The 19,774-nt window shown below is 37.6% G+C and overlaps 1 protein-coding gene across 3 annotated transcripts in view; it reads left to right on the top strand.

The window, feature by feature from the left end:
* Positions 1–2,553: 2,553 nt before the first annotated feature.
* The window catches only part of LOC118543178 (zinc finger X-linked protein ZXDB), a 98,906-nt gene continuing 81,685 nt past the window's right edge, over positions 2,554–19,774 (top strand). For 2 of the 3 annotated variants that reach the window (XM_078064442.1, XM_078064443.1), the window contains exon 1: positions 2,554–5,074. In XM_078064442.1, the coding sequence (XP_077920568.1) occupies positions 2,624–5,074 (2,451 nt within the window). In that variant the 5' untranslated portion in view covers positions 2,554–2,623. Of the gene's footprint in view, positions 17,798–19,774 lie in introns of those variants that run through there. The other variant, XM_036103953.2, reaches the window with a different exon arrangement.

Here is a 19,774-nt window from a genome sequence, read left to right as displayed (position 1 = left end):
AGACTTTTCAAACATGGTTTACTGAGACAATCAGATATCCAAAGCGGGGGGGCAGGAAACCAGAACCCTACTCAACACCATACATAAACATCACTTGTAGGGGGATAAAGACTTACCTGTGAAAGGTAAAACTGTAAATATTTTAGAAGACAATACAGAGAATATGTTCATAGCCCCAAGGAAGAGACAGATTTCTAAAAACAGACAAGCACTAATAATAATGAAAAGAAAGATAAATTTGACTGTATAGCATATGATCGCAAAGCGTAGCATAAATCAAGTGAAAATTCAAGCAACAAAGCAAGGGAATATTTTGACCACACATATAATCAATGGACTAGTATTTAAAATATGTAAAGACTCAATAAATGAATAAGTGTAGATGGAAAATAGAAGAATGGCTGACAGAATTAAACTTAAACAGTCCTTTCACAGAAGAGAAAATCCAAAAGGCTCATAAATATGAGAATATGCAAAAGCTTAATAGTAATAGTAAAAAAAGTAAATTCTGACAATCCTTGGTGTAGGTGAAGAAGTGTAGCAGCAGGAACTCTCTATGCTACTGGTGAGACTGTAAATTGGCACAACTACTACAGAAATCAATTTGGCATCATCTAGAAAAGTTGAGGATATTCATACCCTAGTGATTCTATTTTTGGAGGTAGACCCAAGAGACTTTTACACATGTATTCCATGGGAAATGTCCAAGAATGTTCACTGCAGCATTGTTAATACTAATAGTCCCAAACTAGAAACAACCATAGTGCCCATCCACTGTAGAATTGGATGTTCAATCAATTCATGATTGCGTCACTAAAATTACACACTGGAAGGCTAGTGAACAATGGAGACAAAGAATCTATAGCTACTCTGAAAAACATGGATGAATCTCTCAAATAAGTGATACAAGTGAGAGAAGCAAGCCATCAGAGGAAGCATGCAGTATGATTTATTTATATAAATTCATATAAATGGTATTATTTAGGGATGTGTACACAAGTGGTAAAGCTATAAAGAAAAACACTGAAATACTCACAATGTCAGGATAATGACTATATCTCTAAGAAAGGGTGTGGGTTGTGATTGGGAGGAACACAGTGTCTGTATTCTGGAAAGCTGGCAATGGTCTATTTCTTGACCTGGGTCCTAGTTACACGGGTGTTTGTTTTTACAAATTATCTAAACCTGGCAGATATGTTTTATGCACTCCTCTATACCTCAGATTTTAAATATGGCTTCCTGCAAAAAAATGTAATGGAAGGAAAATATGTGAAGTAAAAATTCTGATGAGGTTTAGAGTATTAGGGATGAAAAACTTTTTCTTTCTATCAAGTGTTCCGCAAGTATACATTATCACTAAAAAGGGGGGAGTGGGGATTATTTAAACTATATGCACCCCATAATCTAGTCATTACCCTAAACCTTTCCCTTGCTAGATATTTCACCCTCTATTTATATCATTTCCCAAATCACAGATGACAGACAAGTCAGAAGATCATCATCATCATTAATACAATCATTAGGCATCACAGGCCAAATCCATTACAGTGAGATTGGGCCACCACACTGAAATGCAAGGCGGCACACCAGGACTATTGAACACGGTCATATGTGTATTTTTCTCAGCAGAGTCCATAACAGTGACTTAGGGTTTAATCTTATCACATTTAACTGGTACTCCTGTCCAGAGACCTCCATGTGCTGGAGAATCTAGAATTAGCTAAGGAATGCTGTGGGACTGGACATGAAATTGACCATGGCGTAATGGCAAAGAGTTGGTTTAGGTTGTGCACCGTCTTAGAAGAACCCAGGGGTGGGGTGGGTTTTCCAGGATTCAATATAAATTGTTTCATCTTCCAGGCTTTGCACTTCTAGGCTGAACAGTGGTAATCTGTTTTGGCCCCACCTCTTACTCATTCTAATTTCTGTATCAGCAGGCAAAAAATATAAATAAATAAATAAATAAATAAATAAATAAATAAATAAATAACTATAAAACAAATCTTCCTGAGGACCTTGCTCAAGACAGTTCTGGATATGGAAGTTGTCCAGAAAAAAAAAAAAAAAATCATTTTCAGCATAATTTGCTAGCACTATGGTAGTTTAATGTTGACACATAGTGTATTGTCCCAGGAATTTTCTCTCACTGGATTGATAAATCCAGCCAGGCAGCCATCCAGTAAACAATTAAAAATCACCATGCTTACCACTGGGAGGGGGTGAGGGTGTTTATTTTGGTATATACAGTGATGTACAGATTTAAGTTGCATTTAGCAGATAGATTGCTAGGTATTCCAGCACCATTTGCCAGGTGAACTTTCATTTCCCCATTATCTGGGAAGACGTCCTTGATTTCCTACAAATATTGAATGTAGAACTTATTTGTGCATACCAGGCTCTGCCTCTGGGCTTTCTATTCTGTCCCAGAGACCCAGTACCAGAATATTTAAATCACTGTGTCGTTAAACACGTTTTAATATCTGATAGGGCCAGTTTCTGCGCATTGCACATTTTTTTTTTTTTTTTTTTTTTTCCTTTCAGGAACGTGTTCAGGCCCGCGGCAGGGGGCGGGGTCGCGCCTCCTCCGTGGCTCTGGTTCCAGTGGAGCCTCACCGACGCGGAGATGGAAAGCCCGAGGCTGCTCCCGCCTCGAGGGACACGACAGAGCGGCGGTGCTGGCAGCCCCGCGGGCGCCAGCCGGTTCCACGGCGGCCCTGACCCGCGGGCTGGCCAGGTCCCCGCGCGCCGCCTCCTGCTGCTCCGGGGCCCCCAAGATGGCGGGCCCGGGAGGCGGCACGAGGAGGCCCGAGCGGCCTCACGGGGCCCGGGCCCGAGCCCGTTGGCGCCGAGGTCGGATCACGCTGGCGGAGGCGGCGGCGGCGGCGGCGGCGGCGGCGGCGACGGCGACGGCGACAGCGATGACTTCTTCCTGGTGTTGCTGGACCCGGCGGGTGGCGATGTGGAGACCACGGGCGCCGGCCAGGCCGCAGGGCCTGTATGGAGGGAGGAGGCCGAGTCGGTCCCACAGCTCCAGCAGGGTGAGAATGGCGCGAATCCCGCGGGCCGCCAGGCGCTAGGCCCCCGCTGCCTGTCCGCAGTCCCCGCCCCATCCCCGGCTGAAAACCCGATCCCCGCCCCAGGCCTGGGACCCGCTGCGGCCTTCACGGGCACCGTCACCGTCCACAACCAAAACCTGCTGTTGCGCTTCGAGAACGGTGTCCTCACCCTGGCCACGCCCCCGCCGCCAGCCTGGGGGCCTGGGGTCGCGCCTGCCCCTCAGCCTGGGGGTCTGATGGCTCCGCAAGCGGGGGTCCCGCACGCCGCGCAGCCCAGCGACTGCCCCGAGCTGCCGCCCGACCTCCTGCTGGCCGAGCCGGCTGAACCGGCGCCCGCCCCCGCGCCTGAGGAGGAGGCAGAGGGCCGAGCCGCAGCCGAGAGTCCCCGCAGGCCGCTGGGCCCAGGCCCGGGCGTGGTGCTGTACCTGTGTCCCGAGGCGCAGTGCGGACAAACCTTCGCCAAGAAGCACCAGCTGAAGGTGCACCTGCTGACTCACAGCAGCAGCCAGGGCCAGCGGCCCTTCAAGTGCCCCCTGGGCGGCTGTGGCTGGACTTTCACCACCTCCTACAAGCTCAAGAGGCACCTGCAGTCGCACGACAAACTGCGGCCCTTTGGCTGCCCTGCGGAGGGCTGTGGCAAGAGCTTCACCACGGTGTATAACCTCAAGGCGCACATGAAGGGCCATGAGCAGGAGAACTCGTTCAAATGCGAGGTGTGCGAAGAGAGCTTCCCTACTCAGGCCAAACTCAGCGCCCACCAGCGCAGCCATTTCGAGCCTGAGAGGCCATACCAGTGCGCGTTTTCTGGCTGCAAGAAGACGTTTATCACAGTGAGTGCCCTGTTTTCCCATAACCGTGCCCATTTCAGGGAACAGGAACTCTTTTCCTGCTCTTTTCCTGGCTGCAGCAAACAGTACGACAAGGCTTGTCGCCTGAAAATTCACCTGCGGAGCCACACCGGTGAGAGACCTTTCCTTTGTGACTTTGACGGCTGTGGCTGGAACTTCACCAGCATGTCCAAACTCTTAAGGCACAAAAGGAAGCACGAGGATGACCGGAGGTTCATGTGCCCTGTGGAAGGCTGTGGGAAATCTTTCACAAGGGCTGAGCATCTGAAAGGCCACAGCATAACCCACCTGGGCACAAAGCCTTTTGTGTGCCCTGTGGAAGGCTGCTGTGCCAGGTTCTCTGCTCGCAGTAGTCTCTACATTCACTCCAAGAAACACTTACAGGACGTGGACACTTGGAAAAGCCGTTGCCCAGTCTCTACTTGTAATAAACTCTTCACATCCAAGCACAGCATGAAGACCCACATGACCAAAAGGCACAACCTCGGCCAGGATCTCTTAGCTCAGCTAGAAGCTGCGAATTCTCTTACGCCCAGCAGTGAACTTACCAGCCAGGGACAGAGTGATCTCAGTGATGCAGAGCTAGTGTCTCTCTTCTCGGATGTGCCTGGCAGTAGTTCTGCTGCAGTGCTGGACACAGCATTGGTGAACTCTGGAATCTTGACTATTGATGTGGCTTCTGTGAGTTCAACTCTGGCAGGGAGCCTCCCTGCTAATAGTAATAATTCCTTAGGGCAGGCTGTGGACCCTCGGGCCTTGATGGCCACCAGTGACCTTCCTCAAAGTCTGGATACCTCTCTCTTTTTTGGAACGACAGCCTCTGGTTTTCAGCAGAGTCCCTTAGATATGGATGATGTCCCAAGTCTAAGTGTGGGGCCATTGGCATCTCTGGGCTCTTTGGCTATGAAAAACTCAAGTCAAGAGCCCCAAGCTTTGACCCCCAGCAGTAAGCTAACAGTGGACACAGATGCTCTGACTCCTTCAAGCACCCTTTGTGAAAACAGTGTCTCAGAACTACTGCCGCCAACCAAAGCAGAATGGAATGTACATCCTGACTCTGACTTCTTTGGACAGGAGGAAGAAACCCAGTTTGGATTCTCCAATCCAGCAGGAAACCATGGTTCTCAGAAAGAAACAGATCTTATCACAGTGACTGGCAGCTCATTTTTGGTATGAACTATTAATTCCTTGCCACGTGGCTTATTCTTATGAATTACACTCAATTTTTAGGCTATTCTGGACTAAATGTTTAATTTATGATCTTGACTCTGGAACTGTCAAGTTGTGTGACCCTGAGCAAGTCACTTAACCTATCTGAGCCTTAATTTCCTTATTTATAAAATGAGGTGGTTTGAATAGATTATTTCTAAGGTCTTTTAACTCTGTATTTAATGATTTTGTGCTCTTTCTTGAAAATTTTAGGAAATCTTACCATGATTAACTATTGCATGCGCTTCTATTGTAATGAAAATGCATTGAGAGTTAATGATCAGAGAATGTGGAACTGGTGTTTAACTTTAAAATTATAATGGAAATTTTACAGAATGTCAAAATATTTCTAAAATCTAGTGTTAGAGCTTAAAAAAAGAAAGCTAAAAATATGGGTTAGTTCTGCTTACCTCCTTATCTTTCTAGCTTCTTCTTTTTTTTAATGGAAGGCTGTGTTGTAGAACATGCCAGAGCTTTGATATGACTCAGACCCAGAAATATTGATTTGGTGGTGAATAAGTGGCCTTATATAAGTCATTTAGCATCAGTAAGCTTCAGTTCATTTGGTGTATTGTAGACTTATTTCTCTATCCTAGGAGTTAGTTTTGGGCATAGAATGTTACGTGTTTTGGCATGTTTTAGTGAATTTTTATCACCTCTCCTGCCCCTCTCATTCCTTCCTCAAAGAGGAGAAATCAGCATAATTAAATATGACGTTTGTGCAGGCAAAAAGATTTATGAACGTTAAGAAGGAGGAAGGGAATATCTTTCTTCCACAAATTAAGAAGGATTTTTCTCCATACAATTCGTCTGTAACATTGCCCCCAGGTCCATTAGTCCGAATTATATTATCTTTGCTCTGCATTCAAAGCCAGCCCATAGAGTGAATATATAGAGCCTGTGATTCCAAGAAAATCTGAGAATGGATCAGAGTGACATTTTCACCCTCTGTGTCCCAGAGAGCTCATTGCTTGCCTTCTCCCTGAGTTGGAATGAGAGGTTTCATTTGCATTTTGAGTAAATATTGTTTGTCTTACATGAGTATAGCATTTTATAGTTTATGTAGCACTTTCACAACTTATATTTGAGCCTCACAATATTGTGAGATAGTTGCGGCAAAATTTTAACTATAACTTATATTAAAAATTAAAATTTACCTAACTCATATTATAAATGAATTTTATATTTATTATATATATACATATATATATATATCAATTCCCATTTTATTCTTCTGAGTTTCATGATTACTTTTATTTATAACCACTTTTTCTGTTCCACTGTAATTGATGTTTTTGTTCCCTTCTGCCTGCTCTGCTCTTTCTCCAACCAGTTCTCTAACATGTGCGTTTCAGTCTATGTCATGATCTCTTCTTTTTAAATTTTAATTAGACAGGTCATTTTCATGGTCACCATCTCTCAGCCATTCCCCTTATGGCCCATTTTTTAGTCACAGTATTTACTGCAAGTCTGAGTATGCAGTACAAAATTATTTTCTGAATTTAGATGTCAGTGTATTTCCATATAAATCAAATGATAATGGGGATATTTTTATGTAAGGTTTTCATAAGACATGTTCTTTTACTTTTCTAAATTTTTTCACCATGTTGTTCTGCTAGCAAACACTCTTAGTTGCTCTGAAACATTCTAACCCATTACTGCTTGCATGTAGATGTTTGTGGATGACAGTTACAGCACTTTGGTAGTGCACTTTATAATTTGCCACTTTGAAATGCAACTGTACTATCTTTCTGGTTTTTAAATTGGTTGTGCTCATTCAGTGAAAAAGCAAGAAGTATATACATAAATTTGTAACTCAAAAAAGTGGTCGGAGTATGATTGTTTCTAACCATTTAACAGTTCTCTCTCAGCACTTCGGAAAAATTTTAAGCCCATTTTGGAAATGTGTTGTCATTAGTTAAGTCCTCTTAAATAGATTTTTTTTTCTTTTCCTACAGATAGGAATATGAGGCCTGAGGTAAACATGCAGGTTATAGGCATCTGTTAATATATATAACCATAAGAATATTTTAAAATTATTTCACTTTGTTTCTTTAATCCCTCGATCCTCTGTCTTACCATTAGATCTATTATATTCTGTGGAATTTTCTTTTTTTTTAAATATTTTATTTATTTATTTGAGAGAGGGAACAAGTAGTGGGGAAGGGCAGAGGGAGAGAGAGAAAAAAAAAGAGAGGGAGAGGAGCAGACTTCCTGCTGAGCAGGAAGCCCAACACAGGGCTCCATCCCAGGACCTGGAGATCATGACCTGAGCTGAAGGCAGATGCTTAAACCCACTGAGCCACCAGGAGCCGCTCTGTGGAATTTTCAATGGACAAAATTTACTTTCTTGAAGCTAAAATATCTTATAATTTTTTGTGGTCTCACACAGTTTCTTTCAATCAATTTGTTCAAAAAATTTCTTTTCCAATACCATTTTCCCAGTATGATGGCGAAAATGGCGTGACATTACAGTCAGAAGTGTGACTACAAACGTAATGGCTACATTTCTGTTAGTGTTGGCATAAATATGCCATTTTAAAAAAAATAATGGGACATGACTCAATGTTTTCTCATTTGCCTCACGATGCCTCTTAAATCCTTGGTTTATGAAGATTTTGCCAATTGAAAACAGTAACAAAATGCTTTGCAGAAAGGTTTGCATCCAGGGAACTCTGTTGAACATGTTCATCATGAGTTAAAATATGTTAATCTTGACATTTTTATCATTATTTCATTATAGTATTGCATAATTCAAAGTCTTCAGTAGAAGTGAAACTTGATAGAATATGAGGATCACTTTTCTTTGTGGATTAAAAGAAGACTTGGTATAACAGGGTATTCATGACTATTCTTTGATTCCAGATTAAACATTGATTAACTCCCTTTTTGGGAATACTTATAATCCCTTAGTAATTATTGATACCAAACAGATCCACTTGATGATAATTTAGATGCAGTTCACTCAAAATATGTGCTAATTAAAATATACGGCTGAACTGAAATTTGTGTATATATTGCTTTTGAACAAAAGATTTTCTTGGCAATTAAAATAAAATGTGTTGGGGACTTAGAGAACAGATTATCTAAACTCTTTGTCAGAACACAACTACATCTAAAGAGCAAAGCACATACTACAAATGAATTTTTATATTTGTCAGATCTGGGCCTTTGGTAACAGTTTTTAAGCTAGGAACCTCACAGTATATTTCAAGTTAATTTACTGAGTACATAAAAAATACAAGGTAGAGTACTAGGAATATAGATAAGAGGAGTAAAATGTAAGCCACATCTCAATTTTGGAAAGGACATAGGAATTCACATATTAAATATTTCACAACTAAACAATACCAGGACACATGATTTCAGACACCAAGTTAATGGCTTGGAGGAAAAGGAGGGGCAGTATCTATGCTTTAATGGATGGTTAGATTTAGTTATGTTGAAAAGAGAGTAGATGAATTCTAGCCAGGGAGAAAAGCACAAGAAAGAATTTGAAATGGAATAGGCCACACAACACTGGGAAAGACAATCTAGTTCAGGGCTCAGGTTTGGTAAGTTCTGGGTGTTAGGGTTAGACTGCTGGTAGGGAGCCTAACTCTAAAGAGCTATGAAAATCAGTCATAGTGGATAGGACTTTATTATGGACATGGTTAAGACCCAGTGAAGATACTTAAGAAAGAAAGTCAAGTGATAAATAAATAGAAAGTTTAATATAGTAGAAATACATAATGTAGATTTGATGGAGGGGGGAGATAAAATCATTTAGGAGTCTATTGTAAAATAATTTCAGGGTGCTGTGATGAGGACCTGAAGAGAAATCATGGCAGGAAGTGAAAGATTAATTAGGGATATTCCCAAATTGAGGAAACAAATATAACTTGGTGACTCATTGAATATATGAGACATCCATCAGAAAAAGAAAGCAAGATGGGTGCTTGGGTAGCTCAGTTGGTTAACTGACCGACTCTTGATTTTCTTCAGGTCATGATCTCGGTGTCATGAGATCGAGCCCCACGTCAGGTTCCGCGTGCTCAGCAGGGAGTGTGCTGGAGATTTTCTCTCTCCCTCTCCATCTACCCTCCTCCCTGCTTGTACTCTCTCACTCTCTAAAATAAAAAAATAAATCTTATAAAAGAAAGCAAGATCAGAAATGACTAGGGATTTCTTGGAGACTGTAAAAATTACATTTCATTTTCATGAACAAGAAGGGTATTGAAATCTTTTCAGGAGTACCTATGGAAAGATGATTAAGGCATGTTTAATTCATTGGGAAGTGATAAATTATAGTTACCTACTCTACTGTAAACTATACATATTGTGGATTATACAATAATCGCTTCCCTACTTTGGATATTCCACAGATACTTTATGGTATTTAGTAATATAATAAATCATTTCTCTATAATTTGGGAGATGCTGTTTAGTCATCCATTTCAATATTTCCTCAATATAAACCTTGTTAGATTAAGTTTTACCTGCATTTTTCTCAGACTGGAAGAGACAGGACTAGGATTGTCTAAAACTAACTTCCATGTGATCTTTGGGGCTCTTTCCTAATAACCCCCAATGTCATTGACTGATATGATGTGAGAACTCAGTCACAGGATAACATCCTCTGTTATCCCAAAATATTTTGTCCTTTTTATTGTTACCCTTACCACTCTTGGTGATAACTCAGAAGGAATGGAGTCCAAAGAAAAACTGAGAGTAAATAAGTTATATTTTAAAATATTTCCATCATAAAAAGTAAGCCTCCACATAGTTTCCTATCACATTGTTCACATTTTGTTGGATTTCTTTCTTCCATGTTTTTTGTTTTCAACATAAGCAAATATTAATAAAGGTGAATAAGGAGAGAATGAATAAACCATTTAAAAACTAGTTGAAATAATCCTAACCATGGACGGTAGTCAATGATTCTTAAGAACACTAGTAGGATGTGAATCCCTTGGGAATATCTCTTGTTACCAGCTTATTAAGCAGCTGACAATTACTGAGTCCTTACTCTGTGTGAAACACTATAAATTATAACACAAAAGTCTATTTAATCAATTCATTTAAACAAGTATTTTTGAGCACATATTTGACAAATTCTGTCTTTGTGCTCATACACATTAAGATATAGACAATTAGGTAATGAAAATAATATATAATCAAGTTCTAAATGTTTACATTTTGGAATAATACAGATTTAAATAGAATAGCAGTTGCCATTCTCAGAATGTGGATTATAGCAATGAGGAAAAACTCAAAGCACATATTATCAAAAACTGTTTCAAAAAATTTGGAGAATCTAAAATTTAATCTGGGATGCAGCAATTAGGGTAAACTATCCTAAATTAAAATTTGCACAGAACTTTGAATGGTAGCTCAAATAATTACAGCAAAATCCTCTGGGAAATAAATTTTAAATTTTGCTTTATTTTTAGTTATTCTAGATTAGAATTCTGGATATAGTCAGTGTTCATCAATGTACACATACACATACATGCATACATATATCTGAAAGTGATATTTTGAAATTGTATATTTTCAAATGAATTAGCATGCAAATAAATGGCATTAAGCTAAATAAAATTTCCTCATATTAGACACAAAAGAAGACTTAATTTTCTGAAAAAAAAAAAACCACAGACTTTAATTAGAAAGTAATTATTTCATGCAAGTACACTAGTTGAAAAGAAGGGTATATAAATTTAATGTGATATTTAGGACTGAGAACTGGAATTCTGCATGGAGAATCCTGAGAATTCACCAATCATGTGGTAAGTGTCAGGGTAATCATCAAGCAAGCATTTAAGATTCTGAATTAAATATAGGTAGCTTAATACATTTGGAAAGGGGAACAAAGTGCACCATAGCAAAATAAAACTCTAGTGAAAAGCAACGCTGTTTTCAAGATGCAAAATAACTACAAATGGTAGCAAAAACAGACATTTCAACTCTTCAAGCGTTCTAACTTTGGGATAAAACCAAGAAATTATTAATCTTTATCAGTACCTATTTCCCTTTCCTGTTTATGCTGCAGTCAGTGTGAGACTACATTACACTGGATGTGGAAGAAAGTAGCTGGTCACATGTTTGTTTATGAGGAAATCAGCCAAAATAGAGAGCTGAAATGGAAATTCCACAGGCAATGACTCAGTTAATAGAGCAGCAGTTTATTCTAGGCTAGTTCCAATTTTAGATTATGTGCTGCTGGATGGAGTGAGTACTTTTTTCCTCTCAATTCATGTTGGCATTCTAGTTAATACTAAATTTAGCACTTGGTGTTTCTAAGAAATTTAGTATTTTTCCCCGTAAAATTACCTTATGTTCCTGTTCTTCTTAGAGCTAATTATTATTTTATTTTTAATTATCAATAGTATCAATAAAAATTGTATCAGATGCCATGATGTAAGAAAAAAGAGATGTCATAGATTTTTTTATTGTCTCACTTTTCAAAGTGTTGTTGATTAAGTAAAACTTATTTTTCTCTTTTTGTTATTAGAGGACTCACTTTCCCACTTGGGTATGTCACTGTTGTTTATGTAATCTTGCTGATTAATCTTATGTATTTTAGAGCATATTATAGCATTTTTAGAAGACTGTCTACAACACTGAGTTTTTAGATGAGACCCTAAAAATTTGGTTGACTTATATTTTATTCAATTTTTATAGTAGGCATTGGATAGTCCTTTTCACTGCTTAAATCTACTGAGTATTGTAAAAACTCGCTGCTCACAGGATTTTTTTTTTGCAAAGTGATCCTGATTGCCCTTCAAGAGTTTAGATCTCTTTTGGGGCAAAAATTCCTCAAAGATAAAGTGGTACCTGGATTTACAAAAATCATTGAGGATTCTTCCCAAAAATGGAAATAAGAAAATAAAATTGAAACAACAGAGAAAGAAGTTAATTTTGTTTTATAGCCAAGTGTTTTGGTTTTTCCTAAGTGTCTTTGGTTGACAACGTCTGGATGAAAGCACAATGGCAATTTTGAAACACGCCTAGTATTTTCCAATTACAGTTAGTAATATAAAAATTTCAAATAGATGTTATTACAACATTGGTCATCTATCTAATACCATCTGGCTTTCAGAAGTTTCATGAAGATAGTAAAAAGTAAAAAGTTTTCCAAATTTAGACCTATGAAATGCCAAAATGTGCTCAAAATAGATGTCATTGATTATTTAACATGGCAGATAATCTTGGTAGTTGGTGTTTTTAACTATTTCTACTTCAAATATCCTTTAAAGGATTTTTAGTTTTTAGGGTGTTCAGTTTTGTAAGTTTTTCTTATATATTTTGAATACTAACCCTTTATCAGATACATCATTTGCAAATACCTTCTCCCATGCCATAGGTTGCATTTTAGTTTTGTTGATTATTTCCTTTGCTGTGCAGAAGCTTTTAATTTTGATGAAGTCCCACTAGTTTATATTTACTTTTGCTTCCCTTGCCTTAGGGAAACCTAGAAAGAAGTTGCTATTGACTATGTTAAAGAAGTTATTTCCTGTGTTCTCTTCTAGGATTTTTATGGTTTAAGGTCTCACATTCAGATTTTAATCCATATTTAGTTTATCTTTTTGATGGTGTAAGAAAGTGGTCCAGTTTCATTCTTTTGTATGTTGCTGTCCAGGTTTCCCAACACCACTTATTTGAGGAAAATGTCTTTTTCCCACTGGATATTCTTCAGTGATTTGTTGAAGATTAATTGACCATGCAGTTGTGGGTTCATTTCTGTATTTTCTGTTCTATTCCATTGATATATATGTCTGTTTTTGTGCCAGTACCATACTATTTTGAGTACTATGGCTTTGTAGTATAACTTGAAGTCCAGAATTGTGATGCCTCCAGCTTTTCTTTTTCTTTTTCAAGGTTGCTTTGGCTACTTGAGGTCTTTTGTGGTTTCATACAAATTTGGGATGGTTTGTTATAGGTCTGTGAAAAATGCTGTTGGTATTTTGATAGGGATTACATTAAATGTGTAGATTGCCTTGGATAGTATAGACATTTTAACAATGTTTGTTCTTCCAATCCATGAGCATGGAATGTCTTTCCATTTCTATCCTTCATCTTCAGTTTCTTTCATCAGTGTTTTATAATTTTTCCCCCACTGGAAAATAATTTTCAGAGTACAGGTCTTCCATCTCTTTGGTTAGGATTATTCTTAGGTATCTTATTGTTTTTGGTGTGATTGTAAATGGGATTGATTCTTTAGTTTCTCTTTCTGCTGCTTCATTATTGGTATATAGAAATGCAACAGATTTCTGTATGTTGATTTTGTATCCTGCAACTTTACTGAATTTATCAGTTCTACCAGTTGTTTTTTGTTTTTTGTTTTTTGGGGTTTTTTTTGTTGGAATCTTTCAGGTTTTCTATATAGAGTGTCATGTCATTTGCAAATAGGGAAAGTTTTACTTCTTCCTTGCCAACTTGGATGCCTTTTACTTCTTTTTGTTGTCTGATTGCTGAGGCTAGGACTTACAGTACTACGTTAAATAAAAGTAGTGAGGGTGGACATCCTTGTTTTGTTCCTGACTATAGGGGAAACACTCAGTTTTTCCCCATTGAGGATGATATTAGCCATGGGTTTTCCATGGCTCTTATTATGTTGAGGTATGTGCCCTCTAATCCCACTGTGATGAGGGTTTTTAACATGAATGGATGTTGAACTTTGTCAAATACTTTTTCTGCATCTATTGAAATGATCATATGGTTCTTATCCTTTCCTTTATTAATGTATGTATCATGTTGATTGATTTGTGAATATTGAATTTGCAGACCAGGAATAAATCCCACTTCATTGTGATGAATGATTTTTTTAATGTGTTCTTGGATTCAGTTTGCTATTATGTTATTGATAATTTTTGCATCTATGTTCATCTGGGATATTGGCCTGTAGTTCTCTTTTTTAGTGTTGTGTTTATCTGGTTTTGGTTTCAGGGTAATGCTGGCTTCATAGAATGAATTTGTAAGTTTCCCTTCCTTTTCAGTTTTTTGGGATAGTTTGAGAAGAATAGGTATTAACTCTTCTTTAAATGTTTGGTATAATTCACCTGTGAAGCCATCTGGCCCTGGACTTTTGTTTGTTGCAAGGTTTTTTTTGTTTTTGTTTTTATTACGGATACAATTTTGTTGCCAGTTATAGGTCTGTTCAAGTTTTCTATTTCTTTCTGTTTCAGTTTTGGTAGTTTATATGTTTCTAGGAATTTATCAATTTCTTCCAGGTGGTCCAATTTGTTGTCATAATATTTCTCTTATAATTGTTTGTATTTCTGTGGTGTTGGTTATTTCTCATCTCTCATTTGTGATTTTATCTGAATCCTTTCTCTTTTTGATAAATATGGGTAGGGGTTTATCAATTTTATTAATTTTTTCAAAAAACTAGCTCCTAGTTCCATTGATCTGTTCTATTAGGTTTTTTTTTTTCTTGTCTATGTCATTTATTTCTGCTCTAATCTTTATTTTTTACTTCCTTCTGCTGGTTTTAACTTTTGTTTGTTGTTCTTTTTCTAATTCCCTTAGGTGTAAGGGTAGGTTGTTCATTTGAGATTTTTCTTGTATCTTGAGATAGGCCTGTATTGCTATATACTTCCCTCTTAGGACCACCTTTGCTGCATCCCAGAGGTTTTGGACCATTGTGTTTTCATTTTCATTTGTTTCTTTGTACTTTTTTATTACTTCTTTGACTTTCTGGTTGATGCATTCATTGTTTAGTAGCATGTTCTTTAACCTCCATATATTTGTGCTCTTTCCAATCTTTTTCTTGTAGTTGACTTCTAGTTTCATAGCTTTATGGTTAGAGGAGATGTGTGGTATGATTTTCTTGAATTTGTTGAGGCTTGTTTTGTAGGCTACTATGTGATCTGTTCTGGAGAATGTTCCGTATGCACTTGAAAAGAATGTGTATTCTGCTGCTTTAGGATGGCATGTTCTGAATATATCTGCTAAATCCATCTGGTCCAGTGTGCCATTCAAAGCTATTGTTTCCTTCTTGATTTTCTGTTTAAATGATCTGTCCATTGATGTAAGTGGGGTGTTAAAGTCCCCTGTTATTATTGTATAATTATCAATTAGATCCTTTATGTTTGTTATAACTGTTTTATGTATTTTGGTGCTCCTATGTAGGGTGTGTAAATATTTACAATTGTTATATCTTCTTGTTGGATTGTCCCCTTTATTATTATATAGTGTCCTTTTTTGTCTCTTCTCATAGTCTTTGTTTTAAGGTCTGCTTTCTTTGACCCAAGAAGATGGTGGTGGAATAGAACCCTAGGCTCACCTGGTCCCAATAATACAACTAGATTACTATCAGTCATCCTAAATACCCCAGAAATCAACCTGAAGCATAACAGAACAACCACAGGGAGAGAAGAGGCCATATCAAAGAAGGTAGAAAGTTTGGAGACATGGTTTAGTTGAGAAAAGGATTGTGGATGCTGCAAAGAGGAGGGAGCTGTGGTCACAATGAAGGGTGAGAGAATGAGGAGGGAGCACACAGGGGAATGCACAAGGAGAACATTTCCCCATAGCCATTGGCTGGGAAAATGAGAGGAGCTGAATTTTGTGAGTTTTTGCACCCAGTGAGGCTTAAATCCTGGAAACAGTCCTATGGGATGCAGAAAGATATTTGCAAATGACAAATCCAAGAAAGGACTAGTATCTACAACATATAAAGAATTTAGAAAACTCAACACCCAAAAAAACAAATAACCCAATTAAGAAATGGGCAGAAGACATCAACAGGCATTTCTCCAAAGAAGACCTACAGATGGCCAACAGACACAAGAAAAGATGCTCAACACCCCTTATCATCAGGGAAGTGCAAATCAAAACTACAAGGACATATCACCTCACACCTGTCAAAATGGCTAAAATCAACAGCACAAGAAACAACCAATGTTGGTGAGGAAGTGGACAAAGGGAAACCCTCTTGCAATGCTGGTGAGAATGCAAAATGGTGTAGCCACTGTGGTAAATAGTATGGAGGTTCCTCAAAAAGTTAACAATAGAACTACCCTATAATCCAGTAACTGCACTACTTGGAATTTTCCTCAAAGAATACAAAAATACTAATTCAAAGGGATATATGCACCCCAATATTTATAGCAGCATTATCTCCAATAGCCAAATTATGGAAACAGCCCAGGTGTCCATGGAATGATGAATGGATAAAGATGTGGTATATATATATGATGGAATATTACTCAGCCATATAAAAAATGAAATTTTGCTATTTGCAAGTACATGAATGGAGCTAGAAACTGTTATGCTAAGTGAAATAAGTCAGTCAGAGAAAGACAAATACCATATGATTTCACTGATATGTGGCAATTAAGAAACAAAACAAATGAGCAAAGGGACAAAAAGAGAGAGGCAAACAAAGAAACATACTCTTAACTTTAGAAAGCAAATTGATGGTGACCAGATGGGAGGTGGGTGGGGAGATAGGTTCAATAGGTGATCAGGATTAAAGAGTGCACTTGTTGTGATGATCACAGAATGTTGTATGGAAGTGTTGAATCACTATATTGTACACCTGAAACTAATATTACATTGTATGTTAACTAACTGGAATTCAAATAAAAACTTAAAAAATAAAGTCTACTTTGTTTGATACTAGTTTGCTACTCAGCTTTCTTTTAACATCCATTTGCATGACAGGTGTTTCTCCATCCCCTCACTTTCAATCTGCAGGTATCTTTAGGTCTGAAATGAGTTGTAGGCAGCATAGAGATGAGTCTTGTTTTTTTTTTTTTTTTTTTAATCCATTCTGTCACCCTATATTTTTTTTAAAAAGATTTTATTTATTTATTTGACTGAGAGAGAGTACATAGGCAGGAGGAGTCGCAGGCAGAGGCAGAGGGAGAAGCAGGCTTCCCGCAGAGCAGGGGGAGCCCGATGCGGGACTCGATCCCAAGATCCCGGGATCATGACCCGAGCCAAAGGCAGTCGCTTAACCAGCTGGAGCCACCCAGGCACCCTCATCCTATATTCTTTGACTGGAGCATTTAATCCATTTACATTCAAAGTAATTATTGAAAGATATGTATTTATTTTATCATTTTAGTTTTTTGTGCTCGTTTCTGAAGATTTTTTCTGATCCTTTCTTATCTTTCTTTCACTGCTGATTTTCTTTAGTGATATATTTGGATTTCTTTCTCTCTTTTCTTTGCACGTTTATTAGTGGGTTGTGATATATTGTTACCATTAGGTTTGTATATAACTTCGTCTGCATATAGCAGTCTACATTAAGTTGCTGATCTTTTAAGTTTGCTGGTTCATGTGATTTATGTAAATCTTTGGCAAAAAAAAAGACTGATAATGTTGTTTTATAAAAATATCTATGTCTTCTGAGTTATCAAGTTTAAGTATAATACAATAATGCAATTTTATTTACTTGAGTGTGTACTTCTTGAGCTTATGTAGATTTACTGATTAGATAAGCTGGCATCATATCTATTAGATGTTTAATATTATTTATGTAACTGTGCATTTATACAAAATTGTCTCATTATTCTGAAAACTTTATTCAACAGTAATTATGCTTTATGTCAACTTATTTTTAAACATAAGCCTCACCTGTATATATATTTATATACCACATCTTTTTTACCCACTTATCTATTGATGAATACTAGGGTTTCTTCCAAATTTGGGCTATTGTAAATAATACTGCAATAAACATAAGAGTACATATATCTTTTTGAATTTGTGTTTTTATTTTCTTTGGGCAAACACCCAGTACTAGAATTACTGGATATGTGGTAGTTCTATTTTTAATTTTTTGAGGAACTTCCAATCTGTTTTCCACAATTGTTGCACTAATTTGCATTCCCACCAACAGTGCACAAGGCTTCTTTTCTCAACACATCCTCATCAACATTTAGTTCTTGCATTTCTTATTTTAGCCATTCTGACAGGTGTCAAGTGATATCTCATTGTGGTTTTGATTTGCATTTCCTTATTAGTGATGGTGAGTATCTTTTCATGTGTCTGATGGGCATTTGTATGTCCATCTTCGAAAACTGTCTATTCAGGTTCCATGCCCATTTTAATTGGATTATTTGATTGCTTGAGGTGTGTGTGTGTGTTGAATTGTGTAAGTTCTCTAGATATTTAGGATATTAACCCCTTACTAGATATATCATTTGCAAATAACTTCTCCCATTCAGTATGTTGCCCTTTCGTTTTGTTGATGGATTCCTTTGCTGTGCAAAAGCTTTTTATTTTGGTGTCCCAGTAGTTTAATTTTCCTTTTGTTTCCCTTTGCCTGAGGAGGCATATCTAGAAAAATGTTTTTACAGCTGATGGCAAAGAACTTACTTCATGTTTTCTTCTAAGAATTTAATGGTTTCAGGTTTTACATTTAGGTCTGTAATCCATTTTGAGTTTATTTTTGTGTATTGTGTTAAAAGGTGGTCTAGTTTCATCATTTGAAATGTAGCTATTCAGTTTTCTAAGCACCATTTATTGAAGATGGTGTCTTAGCTCCATTGTATATTCTTGCAATTTTTGTCATAGATTAATTGGCCCTATAAGTGTGAGTTTACTTCTGGGCTCTCTATTCTGTTTCATTGATCTTTGTGTCTATTTTTGTGCCAGTACCATACTGATTTTTTTATGTTTTTATTTAAATTCCAGTTAGTTAACATACAGTGCAATATTAGTTTCTGGTATGCGATAGAGTGATTCAACACTCCATACAATACCTGGTGCTCATCACAACAAGTGCACTCCTTAATCCCCATCATCTACTTAACCCATCCCCCACCCACCTCTCTTCTGGTAACCATCAGTTTGTTCTCTATAGTTAAGAGTCTGTTTCTTGGTTTTCTACTCTGTTTTGATTACTACAGCTTTGTAGTATGTCTTGAAATCTGGGCTTGTGATACTCAGCCATAAAAAAAAAAAAAGGATGAGATCTCTTATCATTTACAACAACATGGATGAGACTAGAGTGTATAATGTTAAGTGAAATAAGTCAGTCAGAGAAAGACAAATACCATGTGATTTCATTCATGTGGAATTTAAGAAACAAACAAATGAACATATAAAAAGGACAAACAAAAGACAGAGACTTTTAAATACAGAGAATAAACTGGTTTTTTTTTGCCAGAGAGGAGGTAGGTGGAGGGATGGGTGAAATAGATAGAATGGATTAAGAGTACTTGTATCTAAAATTAAAAAAAGGGTACATTTTCTTGATGACCCGAGTAATACATAGTATTGTTGATTCATTAGTTGAAACTAATATAACAGTGTATGTCAATTATACCTCAATAAAATATAAAAATTAAAAAATAATCTTCACCTATTCTTCCTTTATTTCTTACACATTTTTCCGATCTTTACTATATTTGGTATAGTAAAGAGGTACAATTGACTAATTAGAAAAAATATATAAGCTTAAGGACAGTTTCCAAGATATTTCTGGTAACTTAAACCTTAGTCTTATGCTAATTTAAATATGTAGGTTATACAAGATGTGATTTAAAAGGATTTATTTATTTATTTTAGAGAGAGAGAGCGAGCAGGGGTGGGGCAAAGGGAGAGGGAGAGAAAGAATCTCAAACAGACTCCCCACTGAGTGTGGATCCTGATGCAGGGCTCTATCCCAGGACCCCAAGATCATGATCTGAGTCAAAACCAAGAGTATGATGCTTAACTGACTGA

The sequence above is a fragment of the Halichoerus grypus genome, chromosome X (assembly GCF_964656455.1).
Source record: "Halichoerus grypus chromosome X, mHalGry1.hap1.1, whole genome shotgun sequence".
In the NCBI taxonomy this organism is placed as follows: Eukaryota; Metazoa; Chordata; class Mammalia; order Carnivora; family Phocidae; genus Halichoerus; species Halichoerus grypus.
The sequence above is the reverse complement of the archived record's forward strand: the minus strand, read 5'-3'. Positions and strand labels throughout refer to the sequence as shown.